At 41.3% G+C, this 20947-nt stretch overlaps 1 protein-coding gene across 21 annotated transcripts in view; it reads right to left on the bottom strand.

Annotated features, from left to right (window-relative positions):
* Nucleotides 1-20947, bottom strand: part of Psd3 (pleckstrin and Sec7 domain containing 3) — a 557293-nt gene that overhangs the window by 309107 nt on the left and 227239 nt on the right. For all 21 annotated transcript variants that reach the window (XR_015639410.1, XR_015639411.1, XM_087588275.1 and 18 more), the window contains 1 exon segment: nt 18335-18443. Coding sequence is in view for 17 of the 21 variants with exons in the window: in XM_087588275.1 (XP_087444401.1) it covers nt 18335-18443 (109 nt within the window). In the remaining 4 variants the exon portion in view is untranslated.

Here is a 20947-nt window from a genome sequence, read left to right as displayed (position 1 = left end):
TTAAGCAACTGTGTCTGTGTCTTTTACTGGAGAATTTGAGAGAACCCAGCTGAGGGCTGGTAGTGCAGTCACTTCCCGGAGATGAAGGTGGGTAGAGCATAAAATTACAGGCAACAGAATAGTTCCTAGGATGAATGTGGCCTTCTTGGTGTGTTGTTGTTGTTGTTGATGATGATGATTTGTTTTTTAAAGATTTATTTATTTATTATATGTAAGTACACTGTAGCTGTCTGCAGACACACCAGAAAAGGCCATCAGATCTCATTACAGATGGCTGTGAGCCACCATGTGGTTTTGAACTCAGGGCCTCTGGAAGCTCTTAACCGCTGAGCCATCTCTCCAGCCCTGTGGCCTTGCTTGTTAATTCACTAGCAGCTCCTTATGACCCATGATTTAGCAATGAGGGAGGGATAGGAAGCAGCCCCAAAATACTTGTAGAACTTAATTGAATATGTTGATGATCCTTCTTTTGTTCTTGTTTTCATAACCATTTATCACTTATCTATAAAAATGGATGACATTTTCATACATGCATGGAACACAGTTTGATCATATTTGTCCCCTGCCATCCCTTTAGTCCCCTCCTGGTCCACAGACCCCTTTCTGTTCCCTTCTGCTTTCACCTCTTTTTCTTCTGTGACCCAACACCTTTAAAAGTAGGTGAATAAATAGAAACAGAGACAGTTATCAGTGCCTACACCACTAACGAATCAATCAAAATCCATCCATCAATCAATCTCTCCTCCTCCCTCTCTCTCCCTCCCCCTCTCATATTCCCTCTGTCCCTCTGTCCCTCTGTCCCCTTCCCCCTCCCTCAGCAATCTTCAGTTGCATGTAGACCTTATGGCTGTAATCAGGGATATTGAGAGTTCAAGAGTACATCCTTGCAATGCCCAAATGACTACAACCCTCGAGATTCCGCTCCTTCCTTTGGATATTACACACACACACACACACACACACACACACACACACACACACACACACACATATATTTCTGCCTCTTCTGTGTTATCACTGAGCCTTAGAGGAGATAATGAAGACTTCCCAGTTAAGGCTGAGAAGTTATTTGTTCTTAATTATGAGTTTAGGCAGAAAGTGCCACCCATTTCAAAAGAGAAGCTATAGTGAGGAAAGCTTTCAGCATCTAATCTATGGACAGAAATACAAATATTTAGAAGGCAGTTTGACAACATGTCCATTTACTAAGTTCCCCCTTAGGGCCTGTGACTTCCTCAGCCATGGGCCTTTGATTTCTGGGTTAACAGTCCTAGATGTCAATCCCCTGCTATTTAGAAAGCCACAAATCCAATTAAAAAGTTGTTGTCTACCTCTAACAATCACGTCGTTATTGTGCCTCTGGGCAAATCTTGTCCAGTGGCTGATAGTAGCACTCAGGGTCACAGCTAAGAAAGACTATTGATGACAATTTTCCCCCAGCAAATCGAGGAGCACCTTCCTTCTGGGACCACAAGATCTAGACAAGAGAGAAGCTCCCAGTTCATTCCCAACTTGATTTCTCTGTTTTGAAACCAAGTGTGTGGTGTCTTTGGCAATAGCATCCTAGTATTTGGTTCTAGTGGGTATTAGCAATAACTTGTATCATTTCAGGGGCCTTAGGGGCTTCCCTGATCAGCACCTCCTAGGACAACAGCTCGTCCCTGGCACTGGGATCTGTTTTGGTTTAGGTTTTAGATTTATTTATTTCATGTATATGAGTACCCTATAACCGTCTACAGACTCACCCAGCAGACAGCATCAGATCTCATTACAGATGGTTGTGAGCCACCCTGTGGTTGCTGGGAATTGAACTCAGGACCTCTGGAAGAGCAGTCAGGGCTCTTAACCACTGAGCCATCTCTCCAGCCCTAGTATCTTTATTTAATAACCAACTGGTCCTTCTTTTCTTTTAAACTAGATAGATATAAGAATCCAAACTACATATTTCAGTTCTCAACAAATTTTGAAAAACATGCCACCACATTTAAAAAGTCCCACTTTTCTTTAAACAAAATTTTAAAACAGCATTTCAATGCTTAATTCTATTTATTTTAACTATGATTGACTCAAAGTTTGCCATGGCAGATCTCCCAACGATAGCTAAAAGGCCCGATTTGAAATAATTAACCACCCACCGACGAAACAATAAACGCTAAACCGATTTTTCCTACTCACACACATGTAACGCTTGGAAAACTAAGGCTAGCCTGAACTTTACAATAACCTTAAGACCAGCCTGAATTACACAGCGATGTCAGTCTTAAGTAAGAAAAAGAGATAATTTGTTTGGTTTTGCACTGTGCTACCTCTATCAAATCTCAAGGCTCCATTTTGAACAACAGGAATATTTATGAATAATATACTGCCAAGTCCCTCGTGTGGTAAATTTTATGGCCTGGTCTCACTAATGTCATCAGCTTAATAAATGCTGCCTAGGCACTTCCGTCTCTGAGTAGCACAGGAATAAGAATCAATAACAAAGACAGAGCTTATGTAGTAGTGGGCACAATGAGTGCTAATTCTTGCTTCCTAGTTATTCTGCATTTGTCTTCAAGACACTTCGACTTCAACAGTATTGCAAGTTGAAGCTGTGGCTTACACATCAGGGTCAACGTTTTGCATATTTTTCCTCTCATGACATTATGGTGTCCCTCTGGCAGGAATGTAGGGGTTCTAACTTGGAGTCCTGAAAGCTATACAGGAAAAAGTGGAGAGATGGGTGTTCCAGTTGTAGGGAACTAAGAGCACACAAGACTTTGTTTTCCCTGTTAGTGGCCCTGTCGTCAGCTCTAGAATGCTGATAACTGAAAGAAATCTGTCCTAAATAATCTGGCGCTCTGGCTCTACACACACACTTTCTCTCCCAAAGGAAGAGCAGGAGGAGATGCCACACATACTGCTGTATGGCGGTATCCAGAACGGTTTCGGTTTTCATCTTAACAGAAAAAAGTATGTTCTTTCAGATGATATTTAGTGTAGACGTTCAGTAGGCAAGTCAGTCAGAAGATAGTTCTGGTTCACTGAGGATAGGAGCAGGGACTCCTACTCTATCCTCACTCCCCAACCCTCCAGGAGACGCAAAACCTTGAGATAGAGGATTGTTTTAAGTTGTGCTTCTCTGTGAGGCTGCAGGACTTAGTGAGAAAGCTCAGCTCCTGAACTCACATTTGAATGACCATGCCAACAACCTGACTAAGCTGCTACCACGTGAAGTGAGGTAGTGACTTAGCCAGGGAAGTCTGAGTGACCTTATGTACAAAAGAAGGAGAACCCTATCAGATCCTTCTGATTGCTGAAGAGCACTGTGAAAAGGTACCAGAGAGCCCTTTCCAGGAACTCCACAGCTGTGCATGCTTTAGTCTAATCATGCAGTACATGCAAGTTTGACCTTTGCCTCCTGGATTCCTAGAAGGCATTTTATATCTTTAGAATGGTAAACATGTATATCTGATATAAATGTATAGACATGCAGAATTATAAGATGTATGTCACAGATAAATGTATCAATATGTAGATTATAGGTATGTAGGTATTTAGATATTTAGAATTATAAGATGTGTATCAAGATTAATGAATAGATATGTAGATTACAGATACATAAATATGAATATAAATACAAAGTTATATATACACAAATATGGATATAGACATACAAGTCAGTAGATAATTGGTACAGAGAAATCAGGTTGAACCCCCCCCCGAATTATACACACACACACACATACACACACACACTCACACTCTTTCTCTCTCAATCCCCTCGTTCTCTCCCTCCCTCCCTCCCTCCGTTCTGCCCCCAGCCCCCTGATCTCAGATATAACGTGGGTGAAAGCTGCCAGCAGGAAACTGAAGTGGAGCCTGATAACTGGGGATGCGCCAGTAAAAGTAGCACCGACTCTGTCCACCAGAGGGAAGTGCTGTCTAACTATTACAGAGTACTCGGCACGAACAGAAATAAACTCCTTCCTAAAGATCTTCAGGGCAAAGATTGCTCATGTTTGAAGGAAAATCTAAAATGTTTCTATTAAGTCTCTTTAATCAGATTGGAATGTCATCACAAGCTCGCCATCCACTGCACACAAACACTTGGACCTACTGGGCACTTGAGCATGCCTCTGATCAAAGATGATGATCGCAGAAGGAAGGAACTAAAGACTCCTGCTGCTTTCCACTGTTCCCAGGACTGCCTCAGTCCCCACCACAAGCACCATCCTCACCCGTGTTCTGTTGTGGAAGTTGGAGGGAAGCAGTGATCAGTGGCTGCTGGGACCCTACTGCCCCAACAAATTTCAGGCCATTTTATGATGGCCCTACTTAAATATCTCCCTACCACTATATAAATAAATGGATAAGAACTGCTGTAAATGGCAGGAGTGATGGTGCATGCCTTGAACCCAAACACTTGGGAAGCAGAGCCAGGGATATCTGTGTGTTTAGAGCAGCCTGGTCTACATAACCAGTACCAGATTACCAGGGTGCACAGGGGGACCTGTCTGAAAAACAAAACAAAACAAAACAAAACAAAAAAAAAAACACCACTCCAAGCTTACAGCAAATATACCCAACATTTTACCTTGAAAGAGATGGTTACCGTCCTGCACTAATGAGAAAGGCAGAAGTAGGCTGTCACGGTATCAGTGGCCAGGGTGCTTTAGATTATATTCCTAGTCTTTAAAGGAGGCAGCAAACATCTCACAACTAATTTAACAGTCTATTACTAAAAAAATTTTGGCTCAATCCAAGGAGATAAACTGCCTTAAATATCTAACCAAAACTATAAAACTACTAGAAAAAGGCTTAAGAAAAATAGCTTCTTGATACCAATAGAGGCTATTTATTTATTTTTCTCTGTGCAAAAAGTTATTTTGGTTATGATTTTGGTGTGAAACAGGAAAAACACAGGCAAGAAAAAAGGCTGCTAAGAAATGAGCAAGGGCCTTCCTAAGAGACACAGAGACAAGTCATTGATAATCCAATCCCAAATAGCCAGCCCGCCTTACATACACACATACCCCACAACCACCACCACCACCACGAGGGGGGAAGGAGGAAACAAGCGAGCTCAGCCCATTGCATTTCTATATACATATGTGTAGGTACACATATGTATAATGCAACAATACTAATTAAAAGAAAAGAGGTCATGAAACTGAAAGGGAATTGGAGGGGGTGTCCAGAAGAAACTGAAGGGGAGAGATGAAGGCATAAAGATTAAATAAATACAGCAGTCAGGACCTCATCAATCTTAAAAGCAAATTCAACTGCTGTGTAACAAAGAAAATGGTCAACAGAATAAAGGGACAATCTACAGAATGGGAGAAAGTATTTGCAAAGCAAACATCTGATAAGAAGTAAATGTATCTTAAATAACTCAATACCAAGAAAACAAGCAATGACTTTTTTAAAGGACAGAGACTCTGAATAGACATGTCTGAAGAGCTTAACACAGGGCAAACCTGGGTAACAAGCACAGGAAACTGTTTAGCATCTCTAACTGAGGTTTGGGTGAGAGTGGCCCCCATAAGCTCACGTTTGAATACTTGCTTCCCAGTTGGTAGAACCACTTAGGAAGGCTTAGGAGTCTTACTAGAGGAGGTGCTTTATTGAAGACTTAAGGCTTCAAAACTCCACAGTTTCCCATGTGTCTCTCCCTCTGGTGTGCTTCTATATCAGGATAAAGCCCTCAGCTATAGCTACAACAACATGCCTGTCTGTGCTACACCTTGACAGGATCACCATGGACTTTAAACCTCTGAATCCGTACGCAATTCCCAGTAGACTCTTCCCTTTGTACAGTGCCTTGGTCACTGTGCCTCATCACAGCAATAATAAAGTAACTAAGATGCTAATAATTTGGGGAAGAGGGGAGTTAAACCACAAGGAGATACCACCTCATACCTGCTAGAAAGACTATTACCAAAGAGACAAAGAGGTGTTGGAGACGATGCAGGGGGAAAAAGTCCTCTGTACACTGTTGCTAGAAATGTAAGACATTATGAAAAACAGAATGGAGATTCCTACAAACATAGAAATGGACTGAACATGGGATCCATCAATCCTGTTCCTAAGTATACTGCCCAAGGACACCAGTTAGCTTAAGAACATCTGAGCACTAAAGTCTTGGCAGTTATTCAAACTATCCAAGATACTGACAGAACACAAGTATATCTGGGGGATTAAATCAAGGGGGAAAGTAAGATATATACATATATAATGAAATGATTCATCAAAAATTAAATCCTACTATTTGCAATATGAATAGATATGAAGAACATTTTGCCAAGTAAATAAGACAGGAACAGAAAAACAATACTATATGACCTCACATGCATGTAGAATTTTTCAAAAGTCAAGGACCAGCAAGATGGCCTGTGGGGTAAACACACAGGTCACAGAAGCCTGATAACTGAAATTTATTCTCAGACTCCACATAAAAGTGGGAAAACACTGAACTCCACAAAGTTGTCCTCTGACTACTAGGCCATATGTATGCCCCACATGAACAAGACTCAAACATGCATACACACACACACACACACACACACACACACACACACACACGTGAGCACGCCTAAGCAAAGTATTTTCTATGCGAATTAGACAGGTGATTCAGAACTTAAATGATCCTGGCTACTTTGAGCCTGTTGATCTGCCATCTGAGAATTCCCCACCACTGATGTGCTTGTATGAGGTCTAGTACATTCTTGAGAACAGAAAGAAGAAAGAGAGAGTGTGGAAGGACAAACTGGCATGTCCTAACCATAAGTTTACGGTGTTTTGGATGAGCGGCTCCAGGGTTAATACTTCTAGTTACAGTGTCTTGTTCTCTGTTGCCCTGAACACATTTGGGAACAGACCTTCTCCAGACTTACCTTTCTCAGCTTATCTTACATTGACTTCATACTAGTTTTCTAAGCCCAGTAAAGAAGGAACCTTATTTTCTAATCAATAAGGACATATGTTAGGATGTTTCAGCATGGTCTCTATCTGCCCCAAGTCCTTATCATTTGTCCTCTGTAGACAAACTGTTCTTCAAACAGCTTCTGCCACTGTCTAGGTACTCTCCTCTTCTAGATGCTTCCTTCCAGCCTAATTGGCATGTGCCTCCAACAGACTGCCATAGGCCTCTGCTTTGATTTCAACAGGAATTCTATCATTAGAACCATCATAGTATAGTACTTGCCTCCTACTCAAACCGGACTGTATATATATCTCTCCAGTTTAGCAACTGTAGGAATGACTAAGAAAAATGCCCTCTTGAGAGCCTTCACTTGCCAGGGGGTCTGATATCTGCCATTAAAGAAGACCCAGGCCTCTTAGTTATTTGTTTAAGGTCTTTTTTTTTAACATACCAGAGTTTCTCCAATAAACATATCCAATAAAATAGAGTTAGGGATTGTTCATAATGTTCATTATGTGTGAACTTGCAGTCATGTCGCAGGCTTTCTGTTTTACTGATCTGTCAACTCCTCCACCCTCCAAGGTCCCCACCCATGTATGCTCCTTTAGGCTGGAAGACAGCTCACCTTGACCTGGGCCCTTGGCTGGTTCCCACCATTGATCCTTCAGGTCACAGAGCCAGCTGGACTCCCGACTCCCTGCAAACTTTTATTAATCAGCTAATATGCAACTAATGACAACCCTGAAACTCACCAGTTGTTACAGTTTCCTTAATTCTCTCTAAAATTGGGCTTTCTACCCCCTTGTTAAAGCAAATGTCCTTTCATTGTAACTTCCAAATAATCCTACAATAAATCTGCAGCGTTTCTGCACATGTGCTCAGCTTTTTAGGTCACCGTCCTCAGAGCTGAGCCGATGTAAAAGGAGCCAGGAGAGCTTTTCTTGATCTTCTAGTGGTGTGTGTTACACCATCTCCAACATCGATAGAGAAAATCCAACCAACCAGGTGTTCCCCTGCCTCTGCTTTATCTCAGAATCCCTTACCATTACCCCTCATGTCCTTAGAGAAGGGCCCCGCCTCTCCATGTTTTCAGTGGGACTAACCTGATCTGCCTATCTACGGAGTTCATTACAGTAGCACAGAATCAGAGTTACGGAGAGACTCAGCAGATCCTGAATTTTTAACAAGCGTAAGAAGCCTCCAGGGCATCTACAGTACACCTGAAAGTGGACCAAGCCAGGACTGGGGCAGAAATGGAAAAGCTACCTTTATTCCTTGCTTCCAGTGTACCATGATACAAAGATTATCACCTTCTAAGTGTTCTGTGAAATGCAGAAATCCCCAGGGTTCCCTAGATAATCACTGGATTAGTGCTCCTTAGGAGATAAGTGATCAGTTTACATGTGCTCACTCCTTTGTAAGAATTGGGATGCTAAACTCTAAAATAACACATGGATTGAAAGCATACTTTATTATCCTGAAGCAAGAGTCGTAAGCAACATAAAGCTAGAAGATAAAAATTAAAAATAATCAATACAATCTCCTAAATACAGCATAAAGAAAAATGGAAATGTAACTGAAATTCTATGACTCTTCATGTTAGTGAAACACTATTTGTCAAAGGGAAAATCCACCCTGAAAGCAAGGCAGGAGTCAAGAGAGATAAGTACATTAACAGGTGACTCTGTAACCTCACCACTGCCTGGTGAGGAACGATAGTTCACCATCCTGACCCAACTCTTAATACATCTCCAAAGTCAAAGTCAAGATCCTAACCTGCCCTTGATGGGTAAGGCAGTTGCTGTCTAAGAAAACCTGTGTTAAAGGTCATTCAGAAAGTTTTTATATACTATACTCAAAGCACAAGTAATTAGAAACATACTGTTCCCACACCACGTGAATGTTCCCCACACTAAAAACAACACAGCACATGAAACAACTTTTTCCAGTATTATCCCATCCACCCTCATAGGACTCTAGAAGTCTTGGCCTCCACAAATTAGAGGTTGGCAAAGCAGATCCACACATATGGCCCTCACTTCTATACAGTTTGGGAGAAAGGGAGTTCGTGAAGAGAAAGGACAGCACCCCATGTGCCTTGGAGCCTTGGAAGCCTCAAGTATTCACTGGATTTAAGAAAATCTATGATGGGATACAACTCTGGATTGCAACATGTGACTTCCTTGAAATCACAAACACAAACATGAGCGCAAGCTAAGATTTTAATGCTGGGCCCTAAGGCCAAGTGCCCACTGGTAGGAGGAATAGGATGAGTGCACACTAGAGGGCGGTTGGTGGGGGCCTGGCAGCAGAGCACGGCTGAGCGCCGGTCTCCACCTTATCACCAGGAGCGTCAGGATTGTGTGGTTCCATGAAGCTTCCTCAATTCTAACAGCTAGGCTTTCCCTTACACAAGTGGATCATTCACAGCATAAACTAAAGATACCAGTATGTCATCTCTGATTTGCAAAGTAAAAGTGGGAAGATACATAAAAGGAAAAGGCAATTTGAACTGAGACAGTTTGGCAAGGAAAAATGCAGGGAGACACTGCTAAGACAGCGTTTGTGAAGCAGATCATGCACCAACAATTAAAATATTCTGAATTCTACATCTCAAGAATATAGTCCTACCAGCATCCAAAGAGCTGCACAAGTCAGTAAGAATCAATCTCTCCAATATATGAAACATGGGCAAACAGTTTCAAATTAATCATAAATGGTTAGTAAGCTCATGTAAAAAAAGTCTGGTGTTAATTATATTTCATGCAGCAAATTTTTTGGTTCTAAATAACCTACGATTATCTATCCCAAAGTAGTTGATCTGATTTTATTCTCAAGAAAAACTTAAATTCTGCTTATCAGGGGTGTATGTATGTGTGTGTATGTGTGTGTGTGTGTGTGAGTGTGTGTGTGAGTGTGTGTGTGAGTGAGTGTATGTGTATGTGTGTGTATGTGTGTGTATATGTGTGTATGTGTGTGTGTGTGTGTTCACACTGTGTTGTGAAAACTGATCTGAATTGTCGGGATTAAATGCTTATTCTGCCTCAGTCTCCTAAGTAATCAGACTACAAACCTACGTCATCATCCTTGGCTCCTTAGCTTTTCAATACAGAACAGAACGAAAAAGAGGGGAGGGGATAAAGGAGATTGAAAGGGAAGGGGGTGCGAATCAGAGCTTGGAATGTTATCCCACACTGTGACCCTAGCATTTACTGCTTAAAGAAGGAGTTTTATAAGTTCAAAGGTCACCTGAACTGTATGTAGTGTGGGCCTAAGAAGAGAGGGAAGGTAGAAAAAAGTCAGGGTTAGGAATGCAGCTGGATCCTTGGAGTGCATGTCTAGCATACAGTGGGTCTGCCATCCACAGCGCCACATAAATAAAACAATGCAGTAATGGACATCAGTCTAAAAATAGAAAAAATATTATACTGGACAGTAGGAACAAGGTTAAGCCTTTAGTAAGCCTTCCAGATTGCTTCTGCAACACTCCATGGTTATCTATGCATGTGATGACCAAGTAGCTCCAGTCAGAGACTGAGGCACAGCTCACTCTGCAGGCACGTGGACTAGTACTGTATGGAGTGGGCCCATTATTTGAATGACCCTACCCAAAAGGAGACTTTATAATCACTCTACAGCTCACTTGACCAAACCAAAGCCAGATGAAATTATGGCCTACCAAGCAGGATCTGTGGTCCAGATAAAGTAATGAAGACCATCTGTCCATCCAGTAAGGGCCAAGTGCTACTGAGCATATTAACGTAACATGCTGTAAAGTCAACTCTTCTGCAGTCTGAGTACAGAAAAGATCAAACTAAATGAAAGGTTCCAAAAAGAGTCTTTCTAAAAGATTCACAATGAAATTATAAACTGACTTAAATCTGTGGTGGAGACAAGAAAATAAGTCAACAGAAAACCTTATAATTAGTGGATTTATCATTCATTCCTTTGTCTGTCTGAGGTTTCTATGACAAATTGTGTTTTTCTTAAAGTACTGAGTCCAGCTTTCCTAGATCCTAGGGCTACACACAGATTAGAATGAGGACTTCTCTGTGCCCTGTACGGCTAGAATGCCCATTTCTGTTTGCTTGTTTGCTGTGGTTCTTTTTATATTTCTGTTTTACATTTTGTTTTGTCTATATAGAGCAGTGTTCACCCAATCGGTAATGTACTAACATGTTCTCTCTGTTATCAAGATTACCTAGCTGCACATCTTTATACAACAAATAAACTAAACCATATATCTGGCAAGATATCTCAGTATGTTATGGTTCTTGCCCCCAGTCTGACCTGAGTTTAATCTCTGGGACCCACATCATATGTAAATGGAGAAAGTCGACTTCCCTGCATGTTATCCTGTGGTCTACATACAGGCTCACACAGGCACATGCACACAAACATACACACACACACACACACACACACACACACACACACACGCGCGCGCGCATGCACATACCATAAAACATTTCTTTCCTTTCTTTTAATTAAAAGTGGATCACAGACCTACAAATAAGAGAACTACAAAACTTGAAAACACGGGCATAAACATGGAGTATGCAAATAGATATTACACAAAAAGAGTAAATAAGAAATAGATAGAACCTGACTTTATTATGGGATGGTTAAACTTCACATTATCAAGGAACATATTATCAAGGAACAATCTTTCAATCATATTTCTGATAAGAAACCTGCATTCAGAATATATAAAGAGCTCTTACAACTCAATAGTGAAAGACTGATAAACGATATTAAAAACTGAAAATGGATATGAATGAACAAAAACAGCAAACAGTAAGCTAGCAGGCACATTAAAAGATGACAAACATCATTAATGTCACAGAAATCCACTAGAGAGCAAAGCCAGGTACAGCAAACTCTATTTATATGAAGGCTCTAGAATAAGTAAGCCTGTGGAAGGAGACAAGGAGATAAGTGTGGTTGTCTGGAGAACTGCTACTGGTTTAGTCACTTTTTTTTTTTTGAGGAAAAAAAATGCCCTAATCAATTATGATCATGGACACAGAATTATAATAGGCTAACAATGAATTTTATATTTTAAATAGGTGATTTATACTGTTACATAAATTATATCTCAATAAAGCAATGCAACTCTATTTTTCCTACAGAAACAATTATTTTGTCACTGTGGCAAACAGGCACAAACTTTGTTTTATTTTCTCTAAGGTGTTCAAGAAGCAACACATATGCAAACATTACAATCACTAATGAGAGACATCAGAAGTCATGACCCCAAATATACCCAGCAGGCACACTCATCCTAAAGGAGAAACACAGGGAAGCTAGAAAGCCAGCCTCAGCAAGTATCTGCATCTGACATGGGGGTGGGAGTGTGCCATCACTCACTGCCTGAAAAGCAACAGGCCATGAGGGCCCCACTCCTGACCTGCTCTGCTCTGCAGAGGACAGTCCACATGAGTGTGGCTGGGGCTCACCCTGTGCCAGTCTACATGCTCCTCCCTGCTTCTCACAGACCCACCCCAGCCCCACTCCGCAGGAAGGACACACCACACATTTACGAAAACCTCACCTATATCTGGGGACAAACTTTAATGCATACATAGCACTGTAAAAACAAATCGTAATATCATCTGGAGTAGAAGACTGCCTTCAAAAGGAAGTCCGAAAATTTAATGAAATTGAATGGACCCTGTAGGAAGCATAAATTCAGGGAATACGGGGTAATCTTGGAAAAAAATCTGACCAATTACTTAGAAAATCACAATGACGTATCTATGAAAGAACTGCAATGAAGATTAACAGGAAGGTGACTGAAACTATGAATATAAGTATTGATTTAAAAAAGTTTGGGGGAGGGTGTCAAGTGATTTTACAACAGGAATGAAAAAGTAGTAGGCACGAAACATAAATACAATAATAAGAAGCTCGGGAGTGAGTAACGGCTGTAACATACAGAGGAAAAACAATTGAACAATAACAGAATGGACATGTCCAGAGGTAAAGGGAGCTGTGACAGAAAGGTCTTCACGATCATCAAGCCAGAACAAAACTCATCCTCCAGAAATGCAGGGTAGAGCGAAAGCCTGCAGAGTGATCAGAAACGATGAGTAGTGATAGGCAGGGAGCAAATATCAATTTGTCAGCACTGAGGGATCAAGAAGTATGACGGCAGGACAGCAGAGGTGCAAAGGGAATGGGTAACCTAAGACTTCAGTTCCAGGGGGAAAGCAATCACACACACACACACACACACACACACACACACACACACACACGAATGAGGAGAACAAAGCAGTACACCTAATCAGAATTAAGTCTAGGTTTGCAGACAACAGTTTTGTAATGGCCTAGAAAAAATTTAGCACAAATTCACTTATCAGACGGTTAGGATAAGAAGCATACCTCCCAGACGGAAATAGATTCCTCCTACAATTAACACAGTGACAATATATTTAAGAAAAGAAAAGGTGACCATCCATCTGTCCATCTAAGAAAATGCTGCTCCACCCCCCAGACTCCTTGAAGTGCTCCAGTGCAGTCTACCTTTCGTGGCCAGCAGAGGGCGCGCACACACACACAGGCGCTACTCCTCTTCCCCTTCAGGCACAACTACATACACTACTAGGGTATGTAGTGGCTGCTCTTAAGTGCAAAAGCCACATTTATCTATTTAGAGTCGGTCTGTATTAAAAGTTCAAAAGCCTTTGTCATTGTTAAAATATAAAATGTAAATACCACAAGTCTGGTCTGAGTAAAGGCAGATTCCAGAGGCTTCTGATGGAAAGCTGGAGAAGCAGAGAGCTTGCACCCTCACCTCCATGACGTCATGAGCCAACTGCTCAGTTACCTTGAGAAGGGAAGCTCTACATAAGACTTAAAAGTGCAAGCAAGAGAACACACACAGACACACACACACCATATAAATCTGCCTCAGATAGCCTATATAAGCCAACTGTCTTCTCATTTTACATAGAGAATCTGTAAGCAGGAATTACTGAGGCAAATGCCAGCAATGTTCCTAACAGCAAACTTACATGCGGGCAGAAAAACAAAATGAAGAAGGAATATCCCAAACTCAGTGACAGGGACATGGGACGTAGGCCGAGGGTGTGGAGAAAGCGCTCCCAGCATGTGCAAGATCAGGGCTAAAGAGCACAGTGTTAGTGGAGCCTGGAGGGCAGAGAGGAGAGCTGACCCTCCCAACTCCTTCTGTCCTGTATAATTTACTCAAGACTCCACTTCTCATACAGACACGTCATTTTACAACAAAAAGCCTAAAGTTCACACTATACTTACAATAACATGTATACTATTTTTTATGTAAAAAAAAACAAATGTTTACTTCTAACAGACTAAAAGTGAAGCAGCCTATTTTCCTGATTAAGTTTGGGAATAAGAATATGAACCAGAACAATCTTTCTGTTGGCAGCTCGATAAATGGCAATTTCTACCTAGTTAAGATCTAAAGCTATCCTATTATATACGATGAAATATGCCTGGGATCCCAAAACGCGAGAGGATGAGGCAGGAGGACGGTAAGTTAGAGGCAATCCTGGGGTGTATAATAAAATTCCTGCCCCTTATAAAAAAAATCTGGTCAATAAATAAATACAGAAAGAGAAATACAGAAAGAGAAAACAAAAACCACCAGCACGGAGGCCTGGACCATTGCATAAGGAACAGTCAGTCAATGAACACTGAACGAAAGGATGTCCGCTCAGATCCGGAACAAGAAGACAGACATGATATGAGAGGTAGCCGTGCTTGGGATTTGGGATGCTCTCCTCCCTGCCATCCCCCCCGCCCCTTCTCGTCACTTTCCTATGGTGGCACTTGGTAGGTAAAGCAATGGGAGATCATGAAGTAAGATCAGGCTCTAGTTCAGTGACTCAATTTCATTGCTCTTGCTGGGAAGAAAGGAAAAAACCCACACTGACGAAGAGCAGCATGCCCTTCAATTAATTCCAGGTTATAGGTCATCACTGCAGGAGAGTCAAGGCAGGCACTTGAAGTAGCTGGTTACACCCACGGCAAGAGAGCAGAGAAATGAATGCATGCATGCTTACTGCTCGGCTCCCTACCTAGGGCTGCCCACATTCAGGTCGAGTCTTTCCATCTCAGTTGACTAAAATTAGAAGAATCCCTCACAGGCCAGCCCACCTAGACAATCCTTCACTGGGCCTCTCTCTCCGTTAATGTGGATTTAACAACTAAACTAACTAGAAATAGAATAACTTTACACCTAATAGTCCATTGTTTTAGTGTCGGTTCACTATCTGTAATTTTAAATCCACCGAGGACACACAGACTGTTTCCTAATCATGTGCACATCTTCCTCTTAGGTTCCTGCTGTACCTTAATGGTTTGCCCCAGTTTATGTTTATAGAACACTATTTTACAGTTTCAGAATATCCAATGGGGTTTGGGTCTGGTTATCTGTGTTATAAATGCTGACTATCCTTCCCAAAGAGCTTCCTTGCTTTATACAAATAATACTAATTGTGGGCCTGTCATTTTAGGGATGTATTTGTTAATGTAGACCTTTATATGTCCTTAACTGGAAAAAAAAAAAGGACAGTTTTGCATTAAATCCTGCAAGTTTGTGACATTTCTTTGTCACTTCCTAGGCTTTGCACAGACTCTCATTGGTGCCCTACCTCAACGTTGGGCTTCAATTCCACAAGAAATGAATTTTCCCCTACCTTCAGAACTCCGGGAAAACTGATGTGCCAAGCCACAACCCCACACTCTAACAGCTTCTAGGTAATGCACAACTTTTCTAGCCAAAATTTCCACGCACAGTGCCCAGTTTTACAAAAACTACATGCTAGCTTCTTGTGCTGACACTGTTCAGTACTTGAACTGTTCTCATCAGAACAAAAATATCCTTTCCTGGGCCTGCTGATGATGGAGCCAGCCTTCTCTGACTTTGATTCCTCTGTCCAGCACGGGGAACTTCCCTTCACGCTCTTCTATCAACTCGGGGTCTGTTGTGTGTCCTGTTCTGTATCAGCCCCCAGTGCACCATGCTGTAGGAGTAATCTGACTAGAGTCCACTCTTTAGAGAGCGCCACATTAACAGGAACAACTGCATACACCTTTCAAGTTTGGATACTCTTTACCATGAACTCAACTCTATAGCCATAGGAGAATTACAAGTTTCGGTATAATTACCGTAAATATTAAATATTAACATCAGGAGAAATAAGGTGATGGACCAAGAACATTAAAAATACCATTTAATCCTTTCATAAGACTTAGTAGAAAACAGATCTTCATTTTCTTGTCAATAAAAATGTTTCTAAAATTCTTTCTACATGTACTTATAATTACAATATTTATAGCATTAAACTTTAAATTATATAATAATTCAAAAGACTTATAAAACATTAGACTTGAGCTAGTACAGTCTTAAAGCTGTAAAAATTACACATTTCTCTTGCCCTTCCCACTTTATCCTTTGGCTCTACAGTTTAGACTTAAAAGTTTCATCCACGTTCTCACATGATTTAACAATAATGATCTGAAAAAGAAGAAAGAAAAATCTCAAAGCATGCCTCTGGCCCAATGACTTATGTGTGATTTCCTTTCAAGTGCTTTGTTTTGTAGTTTTCAAGGACAATGTTTTCAAGGACAAATCTCAAAGGACTAAGGAAGAGACTCCAGCATATACCATACACTGAATCCAAGCCAATTAGTGTTAAGGCAGAAATGACAAGTTTTCCCCACACAGAGTCACCGCCCACCGCCCATCGTCCCTTCATTCCAGTTTCTGTTGTTACTTTTAAAAAGCATAAACTCCAAATATGTTTGGTTTCCCAGACAGCAAAGCAAAGGGTAGGTTACGAACATTCCAGGAAAAGTGGTCATAAATTTGAATTTCTCTTGGGTAAATATCAAGGAATAAAACGGTCAGGTGGTATGAAGGGTGTATGTTTCCCTTAACTGAATTTTAAATATTTCACACAACTCTAGGTAAGAAGCCCAACAGATGCACAATCTTGCCAATAGCTCTATTCACTATTGACACAGAGAGCACTACCCATTGTTTTCATAAGTAAAAATTGTGTTTCATCAGAGTAAAAATGGGAAAAAAGCAGAAATCCACAAGGTGACATCTAAAGTTCAAAGCAGCGAAGGATTTCCAAGCTGTCTTAAGGTGATTATGAATAGAGAAATTATAAAAGACTACAAGAATTAAGTGCATATGCATGCATTGACTTCTTAGAAATCTTAAAATGTTGTTCCACAATACCAACTATCATGCCAATATGAAATACAGAATCACTCGTTCTGTTTTCAACCAAACACCGAGCACATTAGGTCAAACCCCTTATACATGTAAAACAGCGTTAGGTAACGATGCAGGTGAAAAGACGATGATTATCATTGTAAGAGGAACAGTTGAAGGTCAGGGATACGGCCATGAAGACCTGCTATCGTCCTCATTAATACAACAATCACACCAGAAGCACCTGCTATGTCCCAGCACGATTACGAGGTCTTTGCATATCACAGAATGATTGAGACCTATCACTGAGATCAATTTTCCAGACTAGAAAGTTGGTGGCTAATGTCCACACTGCCACAAGGTTGTGAGCTACAAGCATGGGATTCCCAGGGTCTAACTCCAAAGCACAAATTCTCAAGGCTTCCTGGCTTCCAAAAGGCCGATACCTGCCTTCACCACCACTTTTCCACAGACACAGATGAGAGTTCTGAGACTCTTTAAAAAAGACTGCATCTCTCACACTCTCTTAGGAAAAGGTGCTCCGTGTTCTGAAATGCGTGGCTCCCATGGATTGAACGCTCAAGCTTTAGGGTCAGGAAACTGACAGGAAATTATCTCGATTCCACCTCTTGATGAAGGGGATAACAGAGGCAATGTACGGGACTTCCCTGAGGATCAAATAAGATGCACTATTCAAAGTACACAGTATAGTGCTGGAATGGGAAGGAAGTAGCTAGTTGGGAGGATTGCTGATAGCAGTACTCACGCCAGTTCTATCTGTTCTAAGCTGTTCTGAAGAGTGTTGCTTCTAATTCTACAATGTGACAGTAATTTTTCAAATGAAAGCTCTCTTAAGATTACATTGTCTAAAACACTTGTGGAATCGACTCTCCATAGCATGTGACAGTAGCCAAAACTAAAGGACAGTTATATAGAACAACGATAAATGTGGAAAATAAAATCTTAGTAGCAATTAGTTAATTCTGGAAACCTGAAGTATCGGAAGCTGAAAATTATCCGGAAAGCAGACTTGAAATTACCTAGAGCAAGCTGTAGGGACTACATCCAATTCTAGCATTGGGAAGACTGCTCTAGAGAACAGCTGGAGCACACAGGCTTCCCAAGGGTGAGCAGGAAGTGATGCCGGTAAGTACAGGATGCAGAAATAAGTAGGACCACACATCTTTTACCTGGAAGGCAATGTTACAAACACTTACTAGCATCCGGGGTTTTCTCTTCTGACTTGCCAAACAGAAACTCGTACTTTGCCTTGGCGACACTCTGGGAATGTGCTGATGCATTGTTAACCCAAACAAACGGCTCTGCCTGCAAAATGAGAACCAAACAAAGACATCATCACGAATGCAGCATAACAAATAATGAGCAAACAAATCGCCCAGGAAGGGAATGATCAAGCCATCATGCTAGAGATGCTTGATACACTACCATATAATCACTCAAAAGGAAATAAACAGAAAAAATCAAAATACAACCAGGACACATGGTTTCCTCAGTGAGACCAAGCCAAAAGAATGGTAAACCTGTGATGTCTATGGGGGTGAGGAGGAACACACGCAAAGCCTGCTACGGCTGTGCAGCAGGCTTATGACAAACTCTTCTAAAACACTTATGTAGAGCAGTACAGAGCCTGCTAAGTAAGCACAGTGAGCTAAGTCCCATACCTAGAATGTATGTTGAAACAAACAAGCACGGGAGCCGTCAGTCTGTAACCTTCAGTGAGCTTCAGACCAATGAAACTGTTTCAAACAAAGTGACCAGCTCCTCAGGAAGGACACTAAGGGTTAACCTCTGGCTTACACATGCACACTCACATATGTACCCACATGAACAGGCTCTCACATGCATGCACACACAGTAAGTTTATGCCAGTTTTTAGTTATTAAAAACCTTATGTTATTTTCTGCCTGATTAACACCAAGCAATTCTTTTATTGAGCCACACCAAAAGAAAGTACCTTTCTCCAAAAGTTACCACATCTGTACATCAGAAATACCACTCAGCTAGACAAGGCATGCACAGGACTAACTGTAATTCCATTGATACAATCTGTCTTAAATTTGAGCATCTGCCCAGATTCTTAAAAGGCTGCTATTTAAAGAAAAACTACAGGGGTAAAACTGGTTCACATCAAAATTCCTAAGACCTCCTTCCTGACTGCTTTCAGGCAAGTGTTGAGAGTGAGTGGTTCCTATTTCTGGCCTAGAATTAAGTAATGGGTGAAATTTGATCTATGCCCACCATGGAGTCACCCCCTTGCCTCTCCTGTGAATGAAAACATCCAAGATATGACATTATCTACACTGGGTTCTGTCTTGACCACAAAATATCTAGTCTTATGTTTGACTCAGAGCTGACCCTTCATTATGGGCAACACTGGCGTCAAGGGTTATGTGAACAATCAAGTAACCACTTGAAACAAGGCTATCTCCGGACTTACAGCCTTTGAAGTAGAACTGTTTGTCAGTGACAGAAGGACCACTTACAACTCCATCACCCTACGACAGCCAAGTACAGCATGTGGTAACACCCCTGTCACTCACCTTGCTCTCCTATACCATCATCACAAGGTCAACTTGCAGAATTTTCAGACACCATTCCTTAAAATACCTCAATCATTTATTTCTTACAATGTGCAAAATTCATCTCTGGAATTCTTCTTAGTGTAATGTGTTTAACAAGGACAGATTAATTATCCTTTTCCCCAACAGAGAGAAAATAATGGTAATCTGTGTATTTAGAGAGCTTCCGTCTAATAAAAGGAACTCCCCCAGGGATTCCCAAAGAAGGTGACCTAATTTGGGGAAGATGCTTATGGATGGTTTTCTGAGGAAGTGATAGCTGCAGAAATGAAAAACCACAGGACGATGGGAAGGACAGGAACGTGTACCATACAGAGGGACAGCTGTGTGAAAATGGCCCATACTGAGAGCAGGTCACGAAGCTTGAAAGAACATGTAAGGGGTCCATTTCAGAGACAAACAGACAGCAGCAGGGCTCTCAGAAGCATTGAGCAAATGTGGGATGATTAGGGAATGAGGCCTCATTTTAATCAAAGCTTGAAAGAAAGCCATCAAATATTTTTATTTATTTACATTTCTAAGATTGTTCACTTACAAAGGGAGACTAAAGCTGATGGCAACCATTAAGTAGACAAAGTGAGGTAATTTAGATCTTTGTACAACCTGGGCTGGTTCACCCCTCCTTAGGCGGTGACCACCACGGGAGGTCACAATATAGATGCCAAACTTAATGTGGACACCCGATCAGCATAGCGTACTACAGCCCAGAACCCCTGGACTCAAGCGATCCTCCTGTCTCAGCCTCCCAAGTAGCTGGGACTACAGGCTTGTGCCACTGCACCCAGTAATTTAGATCTGTGGAATGTTCTAGTCAGCCAAATGTAAGAGAGGGAAAAGAATAAATAAAGAATAATTATAATGGATAACATTTATTAACCACTTACTTTCTGTCAAGCACTGCTCTAGTGCGATATATGGAATGCATCCTTTAGTGCTCAGAGTAATGGTGTAAACTGAGTGCAGCTATCATCCCAATCTTGTGGATGAGGAAAGGACAGGTAAATAATGTGTCCAAGGTGGTACAGATAATAAATTACATATTCTAGATTTGATTCCATACAGTCTAAATCCAGAGCACATAGCTCTTGAGCATGGCATCCAGGAGTCAGGCTTGCACGTCTGGGAATATGAAGTGAGACGGGAAGGGATTGGAGAAGGAATATTACCACAGCTTGAACTTTGACCGCCACCAGGTAACCTCCAAAGCTACTTAGCACGGCACGGAAGTAA

Source organism: Rattus norvegicus, chromosome 16 (assembly GCF_021556685.1).
Source record: "Rattus norvegicus strain SHRSP/BbbUtx chromosome 16, alternate assembly SHRSP_T2T, whole genome shotgun sequence".
NCBI classification, from domain to species: domain Eukaryota; kingdom Metazoa; phylum Chordata; class Mammalia; order Rodentia; family Muridae; genus Rattus; species Rattus norvegicus.
Note: the sequence above shows the minus strand (reverse complement) of the source record. Positions and strands in the feature narration are given on the sequence as shown.